General features: G+C 41.2%; 2 protein-coding genes and 1 long non-coding RNA gene across 9 annotated transcripts in view; 2 read left to right on the top strand and 1 right to left on the bottom strand.

The window, feature by feature from the left end:
• LOC139777305 (galectin-7) overlaps positions 1 to 17,737 on the top strand; it is a 275,279-nt gene that overhangs the window by 151,256 nt on the left and 106,286 nt on the right. The gene's annotated exons all lie outside the window — the stretch shown is intronic.
• Positions 8,149 to 9,446, bottom strand: LOC139777312 (uncharacterized). Its single transcript, XR_011719328.1, has 3 exons — positions 8,841 to 9,446; positions 8,575 to 8,760; positions 8,149 to 8,438 (listed from the first exon to the last, which is right to left on the bottom strand). It is a non-coding gene; the product is annotated as an uncharacterized lncRNA (long non-coding RNA).
• On the top strand, positions 15,945 to 17,440 carry LOC139777321 (uncharacterized). Its single transcript, XM_071714652.1, has one exon. The coding sequence runs from the start codon at positions 16,348 to 16,350 to the stop codon at positions 17,143 to 17,145; it is 798 nt and encodes a 265-aa protein (XP_071570753.1). The 5' UTR covers positions 15,945 to 16,347; the 3' UTR covers positions 17,146 to 17,440.

The raw sequence follows: 17,737 nt of genomic DNA, 5'->3' as shown, positions 1-17,737 counted from the left end.
TAGCTGAAGACTGATCCGCAAGATGTGGATCCATAATCATCCTGGCGACAATGGATGCTATGCGTTTGTATAATTGTCGTTAGACATATTTTGTTTATACATTCCAGCAGCCGGACATCGGCGCTCGCTTTTTGTAATATGCCGCGCCATAACCGAATACCGCCGCGACGGTTAAATCGTAATCGGCAGCGGCTCTTCCTAGAAAAAACATGAAGAGGACTCCGCAACGGTTAAATCGTCATGGGTGACAAATTTTATCAATTGTTTACCTCGGCTATTTTATCTTTAAACCGTCGTCGGACCATCGGTGCTCGCTTTTGTAGTGTGAGACGCCGTAACCGAATGGCGGCTCGCATGTTCTACAAGGGCACAGTATATACAGTAGCGCAACTCTCTGTCGGCACCTTTGATGTTAGTGTTGGCCAAAATGGAGTGCGCATGCGCGAAATAAAGCAGTATTCTGTCTCACTTCTCTCTTCGTCATCTCTCTCTTTCCTACTCGTTCAGTCCATTTGAGGTTAATTTAACGCAGTTGGCGCGAGATACAACCGTGTCTGTTAGTTTCAATAAAAATTATGCAGAATTATTGTTAACAATGTACAATGTTAACAATGCGCGCGTAAAAAAATGAAAGAAATTAAAATATTGAAAAATATTACATATATAATAAATGAATCGTTAATGATGCAAAATAATGATTTATAAATACTAACATATGAAATATTATACTAATAATAATAGTATGTTATATATATATATATATATATATATATATACATATATGATAAGTCAGGAATAAATGTAAAATAAGTATATAACATATATAATATATAGAATAATTTTCTCGCATAAAAGTATACACACATAATATACACACAAAGAAATTATGTAAACATTTTAAATTAATATAACACTTTTTAGATTAAATGTATACATTTATATATTTTTATAAAATACTAGCTGGTTACCCGGGCTTCGCCACGGAGGACATATGTAATAAGACTCTCGCTCTCCTTTTCCCCCTCCCCCTCCCTCTCCCTCTCGCCCTCTCCCTCTCTCTTTCTCCCTCTCCTCCCTCTCGCTCTCTCGTCCTCTCCCCCTCTCTCTCTCTTCCCCCCCCCCTCTCTCTCTCTCTCTCTCTCTCTCTCTCTCTCTCTCTCTCTCTCTCTCTCTCTCTCTCTCTCTCTCTCTCTCTCTCTCTCTCTCCCTCCCTCCCTCTCTCCCTTTCTTCCCCCCTCTCTCTCTCTCTCTTCCTCTCTCTCCCTCTCTCTTTTCCCTTCTCTCTTTCTCTCCCCCTCTCCCTCTCTCTCCCTCTCTCTCCCCTTTCCCCCTCTCTCTCTTTCTCTCTCTCTAAAATGCTATAAATTGAAAAATATTACTTTTTTATCGACTGAAATGCAATTCTGTCGTATACAATACTTTGAGATTCACTCAATTATTTCCTAAAAAATTGGAAAAATTTCGTAACCAATTTCCAAAAAGATACCGGTTCCTAAAAAGATCGGTAACAAAAAACTATACAGTTTATAGCACTCCCCGGGAAATTCTACCCCTATTTTATATACAATTCTTTAAAATTCGGTCAATTATTTCTCGAAAAATTAGAAAAATTAAAAAAAACCGGTTTCCAGAAAATCGGTAACAAAAAACTATACACTCTATAACATTTCCCGGAAAATTCTACCCCTATTTCATATACTTTTAGTAAAAATTTGATCCATTGGTTTCCGAGATCATAGCGAACAAAAAAAGGCTAATTCGAAAAACTTCTGATACCGGTTTCCAAAGAGATCGGTAACAAAAAATTATACACTTTATGGCACTTCCCGGAAAATTCAACCCCTGTTTTATATACAATTCTTTGAGATTCCGTCAATTATTTCCCGAAAAATTGAAAAAATTACAAAAACCGGTTTCCAAAAGATCGGTAACGAAAAACTATACACCCTATAACACTCCCCGGAAAATTCTACCCCTATTTCATATAGGCTTGGTAAAAATTTGGTCCATTGGTTTTCGAGATCATAGCGAACAAAAAAACTGCAAACCCTGTTGCTTTATAATAATAGTATAGATGTCACATTTTACAATATATTATATATTAAATATATTATACATTTTGTAGTAATAAACACAATTTTTTAATGATACAATAATATGTGGTCAATATATATTGATAAAATTTTTACATTTTATTTTATAACATATATGTAGATAAATTTTTACAAATAATGAATATATACTATTGAAAACTTTACTGATAATGCTAAGCTATTGCACAAAAGAAATTGCATTAATAATATTAAAAACTTATTAATATTAAAAACTAAATATATAATTCGCGCATTGTAATACTAATAATACATAAACTTCTTCAGCTTCTTTTCACCAACCTCTCTCATCTATCTGTATCTCAGCTACTCGATCCACCTCGATACAAATCGAAAAGAGAGACAGACAAAAAGCAAAAATAATATAATAATAGTAATAATAAATATAAATATAAGAATATGTAATTACATAAATACTTATAAAAACAAGGCTAGATACAGATATAAAGTGAAGATCAAAAAGGATTTTTTTATAAATGTAGAATATTTATAAGTTTTCTATTTTTCCTCTTACTTTCTTTCTTACATGATTTGTTATGTTCTGATAATGTATAATAAATACGCATACGCAAAAATAATTTGATAAGAAATATTTTAGGAAAATGCGGACACGGCGGTTCAAAAATTACATTTTGCACAAGCTGAAATAAGTAACTGCCAATATTTTTCTAAAAACAATTTTTTTCAAAATTTGTCACAAATATTTCTTCTAACTTATGTATATATAAACAGAAATCATCGCTTGCTACATTTAAGCTCCCGAACATGTTTGTTTCATTGTTTTCATAAGCTCGAAATGAAGAATATAACGTTGTATCATCAAAAGTAGCCTTGCTTTTATTTACATAATCTATACATGTATCACATGAATGTATTTCTAAACATTTTTTTGTTAGGTACCCACATACATATTTAAATGCATTTTCTTCTGGCAGATCCATTGTATAATAATCATGATTTGGGATGTCTAAAATTGTACGCGTTGAAGATGGAACAGATTCAGATACGGTAGATGAAGTAGAATTTGGTGTCCCAATTAGACTTAACATATCATCTTCATCTGGAGCACAATTTTGCGTATCTGGATGTTTCAGAAATGTTATACTGAACAGTTTTTTGAAAGCGCGTGAAAATTGTATAGGTGTTGGATTTAAAGAATTACCACCTTGTTGTCTAATCGAACCAAAAAAATTTTCGAGACAATCTTGATTAATCCTACGTGTTTTGAAGTATGGAAAATTATAACATTTTAATTTTTCCCAAAGTTTTATTATACACGGAAAAAAAGGCTTTGTTGAATTTACTAAGTTTTTCTTGGTTACATATATATTGGTAACTACAACCTTTGACTTGGTTGCCGTAACCATGTACACTTAATTTGTTTCACAATTCAAATTTGGTAGGAACTATTGGTGCTTATAATCAACGCAATTGGTTGAGGTAACCAAGAAACTGTATTCCGATTGGTCACCCAGAAATTAGTTTTCACAAACCAATGACCGTAGCTAGTTTAACCAAGTTCTTGGTGAATTAAGCCATGGCAGCATGGCTGCACTGCAGTCGAAGACTGAACGTGCTGGCTGACATTACGCGGATGTCGTTCGACCTGTCGTTGCGTCGTCGTTGACGATTTTTCTCATCGGCGTCGTGTGCGGGTATCGGTCGCGGTGAAACGCGAACGGTAAGTAATATAGTAATGCTAATTCGAAGCCATGGTGCTCGCGCGGTACAGGGCGAGGGGATTCCCGCGCCGCTGAGATCCCCCCTCGCCTCGTACCATGGCTTCGAGTATTGCTGTACTATTGCAGTAAACCCTTCGGCAGTGAGTTTCTCGGTCGTGTCCCGATAACTGCGTGTCCGCGGTGTTGTGAGGTATCTTGGAGAACGGGAGCGCGGCGGGAATTGCCGGCGGACCCGCGAAGTCCTTCACCAACCTAATCTAACCTTCAACGCGCGGCGGCCAGCGGAGAATCTACGTCCCGGATTCCCGGCGACGCTCGCGAGCCCCGAGGGGCTCGTCGACGTTTTCCAGCGCGCCGTCATCGTCACCGTCATCATCATCGTCGTGGTTACCGTCCCGCGATTGCCGGTTGCATCGCCGCAATCGAAGACTTTTGACACGAGTGCTTCCCTTTCTTCCGTTCGTCTGCGACGACGGCGGCGATGGTGACGATGACGATGACGACGACGACGACGAACGGAAGAAAGGGAAATCACCGATGTGTGTTACCAATTTCTTTTGGATGGTCCAACCAAATACTATGGTTGCTCCAACTACGGCAGTATAACTAAGTACTATGGTTGCTCCAACTATGGCAGTATAAACAAGTGCCGTTGGTATATGTGACCAAGATATCAGCTGGCGCATATATAATCAAGGCACTTGGTCGAGGCAACCATTTTTTTTATTATCTCAACCAAGCCTTTTTTCCGTGTATACTATTAATCGTTATCTGCCAGCATTCAAAACAATTTACTCTTACATTAGTATCATTTTTATTAATGACTTTAATACTTTTCAAAAAGCATATCATTTCTTCTAAAAACTGTTGTTGTATTTCGCTTCCGGTAAAAACTTTACCATATTTTTTAGGGCTACTTGCAGTAAAAGAATTCAAAATATCAAATAATTTATCGAAATGGTCTATCAAATCAATGGTTCCAACTGCTTCACTTGGAAGTAAACCGTGAGACATTTGTGTACACATGCCTGCAGCGCAACGATTGCTAAATACTTGGACAGCAAATTTCACTTTCATTCTTTGAAAACCATTGGGATCAATATGGCATTTCGTTAATTTAGGTGCCAATTTTATCCATTGTTTACTATCTTTCATATAAAATTGAACAATGTGAGTCCATGATGCTATTTTATTATTAAACTGAAAATCATGATTCAGGAGATTATTGCGTGTTGCTTTTAATAAATGAGGAGTATCAAAAATGTAAAGTACTTCTTCCTCCTCAACTGAAAAGGTTGAGTTTTTTGTCGAAATTCCTAGCTCGCGAGATAAATGGATAAAATTAGATCCCATATCCGTTACTAATGCATGTACTGTTGCACCACTCATTCTTAATTTAATTATTGTCTCAAATATTATTCTTTTTAAATCATGATTCCGACATGTAGTTTCGACAAAACAATAACATAAGGGAAGTTTCCAATTTCCTGCAATGCTACGTGCCATTATAACAAAAACGCTTTTTGCAGGTACAGATGTTTTTTCTTTTCCATTATCCTCAAACCCAATAATTTCATCTTGCGATACATTATAAAATAAATGAGATTTTAAACTCATCTCATCTGCGCATAAAATACAATGTCTATCCATCGGAGGCAATGACTTTAATTTTAATGCTAAAGTATCAAAAATTTTATTATTTAAACCAGGTGCAATATTCCACGTTTGAGTCAATAATTGTAAAGAACGTATTGAGGGTAATGGAATTGATTTCTTCAATTCTCTATAGTTTCGCGGACTTAAAAAATATAAACATAATGCAAATTTTTTAAATTCAGGATCGTACCTTCTACTACGACTACGTTTTACTTGCGCGTCAATTTGTGCCGACAACAATCTCGCAAACCTTACAGGTAATAACTTACTTCCTAATGTACGCAGAGTCTCAAACTGATCCGCATCCTCCGCATTTGCTGCTTTTTTTTTTTAGTTAGGCACTTTACCTTTTCGTAACCGTCTTCGTAATCGTTTCTCGCAGACTTTTAACTTGCGCTTTCAACTTCTTATTCTTCAATCTCAGTTTCGTCTTTCGAGGAGAATTGTCGGAAGACATATTTGCTTGCTGGGTCTTCGTACATGTGCCAGATGTGCTCCTGCGCACACAAAATATTTACATTTCTTACAGATTGCAAAAACAGATAAATTAATACAGTAAAGCCCGTATCAGACTACGGATTGGGATTGAGATTGGATTGAAATTTGACCAATCAGAGCAAAGTTTACTAAACTTGAGATCAGTTTTCTCTGTTCTGATTGATTAAATTTCAATTCAATCTCAATCCCAATCCGTAGTCTGATACGGGCTAAAGAGATATATAGATTGAAGTAAAATAAATAAAACTTACGGTCCAGCAATTTCAGCATCATTATTCATTACACGTTCAGGTTCAGGTTCAGGTAATTGCAAGTTACTGCAAAAGGTATAATTAAAAGAATGTTATTTTTATTACAATATTCAAATATTTTCCAAATATTGAAAAAAATTATTATATATATATGTTTTTGGTAAGTGTTTATGAAAATAATTACTAATCTTTTATTATTACCTGTTATTTTCTTCTCTGCTTGTTGATGGAGTTGCAATCTGTACATCCAGATCCATCTCAAACGTTCCAACGTTGAAACATGTATTGCTACAAAAAAATCGAGTTAAATGAGCTATTACAATTTTGGTTTTAGTATTTGTATATAAAATGTATGGTAATTGTGACGATTCTTAAACATGAAATTATATTTCACGTCGAACAAAATCACTTGTAAATAACTTCAAATAATTAATCAAATATTTGAAGATAGAAATAATACGTAAAATCGATATTATTCAATGTTATTAGAAGAGCAACGCGCGTAATCCACATTCCATATATCTAAACCGATCGATTTTAGTTTTCAAACTCAACACGTGCATATTTCGTACATCATATAAGAAAACTTTTCTAAGGAAAAAAGGCTCTTGTCCTAGGTCCTTCTCTCCGTCCACCATAAAAAGAATTTATAGTGGAGGGGATAAGAGGCCACAAAGGCCCGCTAGGATTCTGTAAAATTTCAGTCTGCTTCAGTCTGCTGGTAGCAACCAAGTGCAGAAGTACTCAAATCGATGAAGAATTTAACATATCAAAAAATTAAGAGATATATTTACAACTCTTTTTTCTATATTTGAATTTATATTTTATAACATATAGTTAACTTCAAAGAAAATGTATGAATTCTTTTATATTTTTTCAATTATTCTAATGATGTGTATAAAATGGTCTACATGTCTACAATTAACTTATTAGAAAAACGTGTTCAATTCAAAAATTAAAATACATTTATAATAATAAAATTCAGAATAAGACTTTAATATTATAAGATAAAAAAGCTATCATAATAGTTGATTGTAATGGTATATACTAGATTTTATATACATATATATGTGTGTGTGTGTATACAATATAATGTTCTTTTTGTACAGTAATTATATATATATATATATCAATGTATTTTAATTTTTAAATTGGACACGTTTTTCTAATACCTTAATTGTAGACATTGTCCCGGCTCCAAAAAGTCGGCAAGCGGCTAGTACAGCCTTTGGATAAGGACTCGACAGTCAGGCGGGAGTGGCACTCATATGAATTCACTCAAAGTTGATTATCAAAACATTTAATATCCGTCGTCAGTTAAACTCGATGTCCGTTACAAGTAAATTTGCGCACGACCGTCTCGAACGAAAGCTGGAGGACGAATCAGTCGGCCGTTAGTCGATCGAAGCGACCGAATACATCTTCGACCGTTAACGTGGTCCAAAACAAGGCGAAGCACCGGTGCCTCTTATGTCTTTCGATTAAACATAAACACCGTGTATACTGGTGACGATCACGTGTTCGTTTAAGCCAAGCGTTTCGTTTCGAGAGCGTTCGCGATGATCTGCGAAATAAACGAATTGTGGCGATGCTTCCGACGAACGTTTCGTGCGGATTACGGGACAATAATTTCGATGCCGGAACAGACATGTAGACCATTTTATACACATCATTAAAATAATTGAAAAAATATAAAAGAATACATTCATACATCTTCTTTGAAGTTAACTATGTTATAAAATATTATAAATTCAAAAATAGAAAAAAGAGTTGTAGATATTTCTTATATTTTTTGATATTTTAAATTCTTCATCAATTTGAGTATTTCTGCATTTGATTGCTACCAGCAGACTGAAGCAGACGGAAATTTTACAGGATCCTTGCGGGCCCTTGTAGCCTCTTATCCCCTTCACTATAAATTCTTTTTATGGTGGACGGAGAGAAGGACCTAGGACAAGAGCCTTTTTTCCCTATATATATATATATTTTTTTTATTTGACGCACCTTGTTGTTTCTTCTTGTACAGTGTCCATTGACATGTGTTGTTCAATGTTCAAAGCGTAGCACTCATCGTTGTCCATTATTGTGCTTCTGGAAAAAAGTTGATTTGAGTTATGTGTTAATTTAAATTTAATTTTTCTAATATTTTTATAATAAATGCAAAAATAGCTTACACATTATTGTTTTCATTTTCCATTGATACTATTACATCCGTTGATACTGTAGAAGCTGTAGTACTGCTGTAAAATAATATATTTTTAATTATTTTATATTACTATCAAAAATATTCTGAAGTATCAAAACTAGATTTTTCCAAATAAAGAGTAATTAAAACTAATATAAATGAAAACTTACTTATTATTATTAGTGACTTACTTATTATTAGTGAACTCTAAACATCTTGTTGGTACAGCATCTGGATGAAGGCGAGCTCGACTTTTGACCATTTTATATTTATTTTCCTCAAAATGTACATGGCACAATCGACAATTGCGGTGAGCATACTCGGGGCCTTTCGATATTAAGTCTAATCTTCTGCATGCTTGAACCCATGCCAACCATCTGTATATGTCAGAATAATTAATTAAATTACGCAAATAATGAAATAATAATGTAAACAATTATTAAAATAGTATTTGTACCTATCATGTTCTTTTGGAAAAAGGAAGAAGTGTCGTTTTTCCACATTTATGGTGCTCATACATCCTGTCACTGCACACCAATGACTTTCTTTTTTAAAGTTTTTAATGGTTTTTTCCATTTTCTAATTCCTTCTCGTAGCAAGAAATCTGAAACAAAGCTAAGATCAAAGTGCTCTCAAAGAAAAGAAAACCTGTATAAAATTTATACAGGTTAACTTTCCTTCCTATACTTCCAATACACAAATCACTTCACAATCACTTCACAAATCTCTTCACAATCACACACTTTACAATCACACACTTCACACAATTTTTTTCCGACTTTTATCAAGTCAATCTATAGCTGTCTATAGCACTTTAACGCCTTAGCATTTAAATGTGCCTCTAAATCCGTTAGAAAAGGAAAGACAGTGAGAAGAAAAGAGACAGAGGTAGTGCTTTATTTCGCGCATGCGCAATCCGTTTTGGCCAATACGAAATCAGAGGAGTTGCGCTACTGTATATACTGTGACAAGGGTGAGATCATTGCAGAGACAAGTGTCTAACTCGCTATTTTGTTTATAGTCGCCGATAAAATTCCAGCAGCCGAACGGCGCCCGTTAGTAATACCCCGCATCGAAAACGCGAATCCCCTTCCCCGCGGACCCCCTCGCCCTAGAACGCGGACACCTACCCCCCTCCCTAGGCGGTACCCCTCGCCCTAGAACGCTGACACCTACCCCCCCCCTCGGCCTAGAACGCAGACACCTCCCCCCCCGCGGACCTCCTCGGTCAAGAACGTGGACACCTACCCCCCCCCTCGGCGGTACCCCTTGTCAACGATATGTTTATCAATATTTGATAAACAACATGTCCCGACGCGCTCGCCGCCCTCGAGTCCCTCCCCGCCCCGCTCCCCTCTCGGAGCTCCCGGGGCCGTAGGCACACAGTATTCCTACTCACGTTAAACATCGGGTGGAAAAATCTACGGCGCCAAGGATGCCTGGGGGCGTAAAGAACCCCCGCAGGATACCTGCGACAGCGCGCGCGTGATCCGCGACGCGCTCAGCCCCGATTGGTCGCGACACTACGCCTGATTACCGCGCAACCCCCAGGGAAAGGCGCGCTTTCGATTTCACATCGAGCGGATCACCGCTCGATCTCTTCTGGTTCGCCCGTCGACTCGAGTAGACGTCTCGCAATACAATTCGGTCGAGAAAGTTCTCGCGTATTATTGAAGATCCGGATTCCGAACGAATGGATCATCCCCGGCGCCTGTGACGACACTTCGGATTTCGCCCGGGAATCAGCAGGACCGGTGAGGTTGCCCTCCACAGTAATTGGTGTGTAAATAACAGCCACGGTGAAGCCGCGAGTGCCGCGTTTCTCCCGCCCCGACCTGCCGTTCTCGGATATCATGTACGCGTAGCGGTTTTCGGGTTGACAGTGGTGCAAATCGTCGGACGCGACATACGCCGGACGCGGCGGAAACGTATTGGTGTTGGCGGTCGGTGGCGGACACGAAGAGCCTCGCGACGACATATCCGTGCGCTGCTAGGATCGGCCTCCTGGAGGTCGCGAGATCGTGGATATCACGGCATCCGGTCGTAGATAGAGTTTCGCGCATTTAAAATCTTCGCGTGGTAATAAGCGTCAGCAATCTGCTCTCGGAGTTCGCGTCGGCGTTCCCTTATCGCGCGTCGCCGGAGAGTGGCTGGGGTTTATTCTCTTTGGGTGTTACTTTCATTTGAGGGTTCATATTTTTAGGGTTTATACCGTCATTTTTAAGGATTAACAATTAATTGAAGATTAACCATTACTTGAAGGTTAAACATCATCAGTAGGTATAGACGGCCGCTTCCACCCCGGGGGCAATGAGGGGGGGTGAGGGGAGGGGGGGTATCGGGTTACGCGGGGGGGTGAGGGGAGGGGGAGGGGGCGGGGTATCGGGTTACACAGGGGTATCGGATTACGAGGGGGTGAGGGGGGAGGGGGGTATCGGATTACGAGAGGGTGAGGGAGAGGGGGGGGTTTCGGATTACGAGGGGGTGAGGGTGAGGGGGGGTATCGGATTACGAGGGGGTGAGGGGGAGGGGTGGTGACCTTGGCATACCACATGTATGACTCACCGGGATGACTCATATCCGGGATGACTCACCGGGATGACTCATATCCGGGATGACTCATCGGGATAAATTTTTGCATAACGCATAACCTCTGTTTTACCGGGATGACTCACCCGCGCCGCGGGTCCGTGCCGCGCCGCGCGGGGGGGGGGGGGTCCGCGCCGCGCCGCGGGTCCGCGCCGCGCCGCGGGTCCGCGCCGCGCCGCGCCGCGGGTCCGCGAGGGGGGGTCGGCGTCGCGCCGCGGGTCCGCGCCGCGCCGCGGGTCCGCGAGGGGGGGGGTCGGCGTCGCGCCGCGGGTCCGCGCGAGGGTCCGCGGTCGCACCGCGTATGTATCTAGCTTCTATCAGCATTGTAGATAGCAAATCATATATTTACACGCCGCGGGAAATCCTACCTTAGCAGGGCGATGAATCTCTACAAACTCGCTACGCGGTTCGCGTAGACAATCAGCGCCTCGTCCACGAGGAGAGATCGGTCCCCCGTCAGGCGGAAGAGGTCTTCCCGCGCGCGGCCAGGCGCGGATATCGTGCCGAAAGACGGAAGCCGGGGCGCGGGAGGAGCGCCTTCAAACGTCTCTATAGCGTCTTCAAATTGGGGAGCATCAGGTCCCCCCAAAATTTCACTATCTTCTATGTCTTTAGGTATAAAAGGTTCGCGCGGAGACATCACAAAAAATCACATAACACGTCCGAACACGCGTTCGTACACAAAAAAACTCGTAAAAAACACGTGAACCACTTTGCGCTGACTCGATGCGACTGAATTCAATGACGGTTGCAGAACGGAGAAGTCGCCAGAGAAAAAAATATAATGGGCGGTGTATAAAACTGATAGCAATACGTCTCGCATTACACCTGCGAGCGTAGACGTCCGCTGGAGCATCGACGCCTCGCTTCTATGTTATGATATGCGATATTTGATTGTAAAATTCAAGCAGCCGGAGTTTTGGCGGACGTCGCATATACGGCTCGAATAGAAATGCGCGCGAAGAAATTATAGTATGATTTATACTTAAAAAACAATCTATCTACGCAGTACGTAAAAGACAAAGGAAGAAATGACGTCATCGGGATGATGATCAACCCGATAACGCGTCGAACCTGTCGGAACATGTTCGTCGCAAACAAAATTTTTCTAGAAAAAGGGGGTGTTATCGCGCTATTTTTTTACGACGCAGTACGCGAGACAAAGGAAAAGATCTTTCAAAAATCAGTTGGAGCGAGAGAGATAGCAAAGGGTATATAACGAGGGATGAAGCACGTCGAGCCGCAGTAGTGAGATTTGAGAGCTATAGATCGATCGAAAAGTAACGCGGTTTCTTCGTTATTGTATGGTTAAACATTATCATGTGCAAGTGCTCTGTAAAAGAGATTCTTTTATCGCTCAGTCGCAAAGATGTTCGTCCTGCTGTCGAGACCGTCGGACATTCGCGATTTTAGCGCCGAACAGCTGCAATTCGTGCCGAAAGCCGTTCTATTGCAAATGTGCGGCGATCACGTCTACTACGTGTGGGACAAACTTCCGGAGCATATAAAGGCGGATTTGGAGGTTCAGACCTATCGTCGCTGTGACGAACACTGGAATCAACCGTGGCAGCAAACGCACATCGACGGTCCCGCTCCAATGATTAAGGATTGCGGCGAATGTCAGCGAAAATAAAAACATTAGCTTTTTCGCGACGTGAACATTTTTTAATAACAGTGAACAAGAAGAAACGGTGCTTATATTTGTGTGAAATAGATCAAACATGGATCAAGAGAATTTTTAAGATTGTAACAAAACTATATGTACGTAAAACTTTTGATTTTTTTCACTTTACATTGTAAACGGGGACAATTGAAATGGAAGAAATAATGAATAAAATGACTATGTATGCGTCCGATTCAGATTCCGATGACTCGCTGCAAAACAGAGCGACTCCATCACCGAACTTATATGGTGATATGGCGGGGGAGCGGAATTGCTGGAGTCAGGAGATGAAGGAGGACGCTCGCTGGAATCTGACGACGTACTCTCTGCGAAGGGCGATCGGAAATCCATGTGTGCGGGAAGAACTGTGGATACGAACAATAATAGCTTTCGGTAATAGATCGGAACGGTATATGAGTGGAGTTGCGATGAAAATTCCAAAGAGATTCCGTTACATGAGCGCTGAAGACGAAGAGGCGTTTTGCGATAAACTTTGGAATCGGTGGGATAGAGTTAAATTCGAAGTACCTAGGAACAGTGAAGGTGATTACGCCGTATGGTCGGAATACTATCGCTTGAATACTCTACAAGCACGAGCTGCATTGCGCGAAATGAATGAAGATTCGAGCGAACAACTCGAAGAGAAAGAACAATAATGATGATAGCGAGTTTGAACTGAGTTTGTGCGAAATAGATCAAACATGGAGCAATTCGAGCAAACCGAACGCGATCTGTTGGAGCTGTCCGACCAAGTCGCTACCGTGGGTGAATATTTCACATGGGCGCTGCAATGCACGGAATTCGTCGAGCAGCTCGAAGAAGGTTGTCGTGCCAAACGTCCGCGGCTCTCAATCGGGCAGAGGCAAAAGTTGGTTGCCAGAATCGCGCGACTCGAGGGTGCGAAGACGCGATTGGAAAGACAATTTATCCGTAGCGGTGGTGATTATGCGAATGCCGGTAACAGTGGCGACACGCGCGCGACAGAACTCGTATGGCGAGAAATCGACGCCGCGTTCGAATCGCGGATAATGACCGGTGCGGTAATTAATACAGACCATGTAGAACCGCGGCAGTTTTTGGAAGACGCCTGCAGCGTAGTGTGCAAGCGAGTGCGAGACATTATAAAAAAACATAACTGTGTCAAAGTGAACACCGCGTTCAACGGGGAGTTTGTGGCGGGTGATAAACGTGCCAATAAGAGTTTTAATACAAATAACAAAGAACTCTGTCGTACATCGCACTTGCGCGAGTGGTACGAGCGGCACGTTATCGAGCCCACATTAGCGAAACTCGAGGAGTTCCAGGAACGCGACAGTGGGTGGGCGTTGACGCGAATCCTCAATTTGACGGTGAACGTCAACAGATACAATCCTTTGCGTGCGGGGTGTCACTTGAAATTGCCTCAAGACATTAAAACGAAGAATGCGGTAATCAATGTACTGTCTATGGACAATGCGTGTTTTGCGTGGTCAGTGGTAGCCGCCTTGCATCCAGCCGAAAGACATTCAGAACGGGAATCGTCATACCCGCATTATTCAACGGTATTGAATGTACGAGACATTGAGTTTCCAATGACGTTGAGTCTAATTAAAAAGTTCGAACGGCTCAACAATATATCCGTCAATGTCTATACCATCGAGGGACAGAAGACGTCAACCGTTCTTCCAATACGGCTTACCGACCGCACGAGTGACAAACATGTGAATCTGCTGTATGTGCAGGATCCACGAGACAACAATGTTGGACATTTTGCGTGGATTAAGCATCTATCCCGCCTCGTGAGCTCACAAATTAACAAACATAGACACACAAAGTACATTTGTGATCGGTAAGTGTCTATACTTTTTTTAAATAATATATAGAATATTTTATATTTTGTATATAAAAAATTTATAATATTTGTGTTTCTTTTTTTGCAGATGTCTTCACTATTTTAGTTCGAGCGACAAGTTGCAGTCTCACACTGTGGAATGTCGAAAGGTAAACAAATGCGCCATCAGACTACCGAGCGAGGACAACAAGTGGCTGTGCTTCAAGAACCACAGCAGGAAAGAGCGACTTCCCTTCGTGGTATATGCCGATCTGGAGTGCGTGCTGCAGAAGACACAACCGGAGACGGAACACGCGTCATACGTCTATCAACATCATCGGGTATGTAGTATAGCATACTACGTACAGTGCTCGTACGACAAAACGTTATCAGCGTATCGATTTCGTCGCGATAATGACTGCGTCGCGTGGTTCGTCGAGGAACTCAAAGGATTGGCGCATCGCGTAAAGAATATCTTGTCAGACAATGTATGCATGGTAGACCTAACGCGAGACGAGTGGGAGACATTTCGCAGTGCGGCGCAATGTCACATTTGCGAAAAACCGTTCGCGCCGGATGATAATCGTGTACGCGATCATTGCCACCTGACCGGGCGTTACAGAGGTCCAGCACACTCGACGTGCAATCTGAATTATAAGGATTCTCACTTCATCCCAGTAATATTCCACAATCTGTCGGGCTATGACGCACACTTTATTATCAAGGAGATAGCTGCCGCGTTCGAAGGCTCGATCGATGTACTGCCTATAACAAAGGAAAAGTACATCTCATTCACGAAGCATGTGAAAGACACAGCGGAAAGATCAGATTCGCGCAGCGACATAAAATTAAGATTTATCGACTCGTATAAATTTCTGAGCGCGAGTCTCGCAAAATTGGCATCCTTCCTCGACAAGGATAAATTAAAAATTATACGTTCCAAATTTTCCGCGTTATCCGACGACGATTTCAAATTATTGACGCGAAAAGGTGTCTTTCCATACGAATACGTGGACAGCGTCGAAAAGCTGGAGGATACGTGTTTACCGCCGCGCGATTCATTTTACAGTTCCTTGACCGGTGAAACCGTATCCGAGAGCGATTACGCGCACGCCGCGAACGTATGGCAGCGATTCTCCGTTCAAACCCTGGGCGAATACAGCGATCTATACCTGAAAACCGATGTCTTGCTGTTGGCCGACGTGTTTGAAAATTTCCGCGACAGCTGCGTCGCGAGTTACGGACTCGATCCCGCGTACTACTACACTTTACCAGGCTTTACGTGGGATGCCATGTTGAAACATACGTGTGTCAATTTCGAACTGCTGACCGACATTGACATGGTTATGTTTATCGAACGTGGTATTCGCGGCGGCCTGAGTCAATGTTCCGGCAGATACGCGCAGGCCAACAATAAGTACATGCAGTCGTACGATTCATCGAAACCGTCATCATATCTAATGTACTTCGATGTAAATAACCTTGTACGGCTGGGCGATGTGTCAACCATTGCCCTACGCGGAGTTTCGATGGGTCGAAGACGTGTCGAATTTCGACTATAACGCGATCGCTTTGGATTCGCCTACGGGCTATATTCTCGAGGTCGACCTAGAGTATCCGCAGGATAAACACGACGCGCACACTGACCTACCGTTCTGTCCAACGCGCGATAAACCGCCCGGCAAACGACAGGACAAACTTCTCGCCACGGTGAACGATAAGGAGCGTTACGTTATTCATTATCGCAATCTACAGCAGTGCACGCGCCACGGTCTTCGCGTCACAAAAATACATCGCGTATTACAATTCGTTCAATCTGCGTGGCTCCGCGCTTACATCGAACTCAATACAGAATTTAGAACACAGGCCAAAAATGAGTTCGAAAAAAATTTATATAAATTAATGAATAACGCAGTTTTCGGGAAAACGATGGAGAATGTACGCAATCACGTCGATGTAAAGTTACTGACGAAGTGGGACGGACGATACGGCGCGGAGGCAATGATCGCGCGACCGAATTTCCACAGCAGGAGCGTGTTTTCGGAAAATCTGGTAGCCGTCGAAATGCGCAAACTCGAGGTGAAATTCGACAAACCGATCTACGTCGGCATGTGCATCCTCGACTTGTCGAAGGTATGCCTATACGAATTTCACCACGAGTACATGTCTCCCCTGTACCACGACTCGTGTAGAATCATGTATACCGACACGGACAGTTTGATTTATCATATCGAGTGCGACGACGCGTACGAGACGATGAAACGTGATATAGCCAGGTTCGACACGAGTGATTACGCGGTAGATAACGCTTACGGTATACCTCTCGTGAATAAAAAAGTGCCGGGCCTGATGAAGGACGAAAACAACGGCGCGATCATGACCGAATTCGTTGGACTTAGGGCGAAAATGTATGCCTTGCGAGTCGATGGCAAAAAAGACTGTAAAAAAGCTAAAGGTGTCAAAAGCAACGTTATCGCGCGCACCATTACGTTCGACGACTACACGCGGTGTCTGAACGATGAGATCGAAATGACTCGACCGCAGTCGTGCATACGATCGAAAATGCACGAAGTGTACACTATCAGTGAGACGAAAATCGCTCTGAGTCCTTACGACGATAAGCGATATATCGTGCCGGATTCGACAGATACATTGCCTTGGGGACATTATCGCATACCTTTATATGATAAGGAACAGTGAAGATTCATGTATGTATGTATATATGTATGTATAATATATATGTATGTATGTATAATATGTATGTATGTATGTATGTAATGTATGCAATATATGTAATAAAATGTATGTACGTATATACATATGAATATATGTATGTAATGTACGTAGTAGTAGTATAACACAACATATGTATGTAACGTAATATAATATGTAATGTAATGTAATGTAATGTAATGTAATGTAATGTAATGTAATGTACTAGTATGAATGTATGTATGTATATATGTATGTACGTATATGTATAATGGAAGGAATATTAATCACGTATATATTTTATATTTTATATTATAAAACATTTATTCAATAAAAAAATTTTTATACAATATTAATCACATATATTTTTTATATTATAAACATTTATTCAATAAAAAATTTTTTTATATAATATTTCCATTTATTACTTCCCTAAACATTTTGTTCCTAAAGTACGGCATGTCATCGTGCGTGAACGTTATCTTCCTGCTTGCACAGACGTATTCGGCGAACATGCAAGAGAATACACCACAATCGCTGCCGTTCGTCTGTTGCGGAATATTCTTGGCGGAATAAAATG

Source organism: Temnothorax nylanderi, unplaced genomic scaffold (assembly GCF_030848795.1).
Source record: "Temnothorax nylanderi isolate EJ_2023f unplaced genomic scaffold, tnyl_v1.0 TNYL_tig0144_pilon, whole genome shotgun sequence".
In the NCBI taxonomy this organism is placed as follows: Eukaryota; Metazoa; Arthropoda; class Insecta; order Hymenoptera; family Formicidae; genus Temnothorax; species Temnothorax nylanderi.
The sequence above is the reverse complement of the archived record's forward strand: the minus strand, read 5'-3'. Positions and strand labels throughout refer to the sequence as shown.

Bases quoted from the DNA above. Each gene is read 5' to 3' on its own strand.
- LOC139777321 (XM_071714652.1), top strand. From the start codon at position 16,348: ATGAATAACGCAGTTTTCGGGAAAACGATGGAGAATGTACGCAATCAC.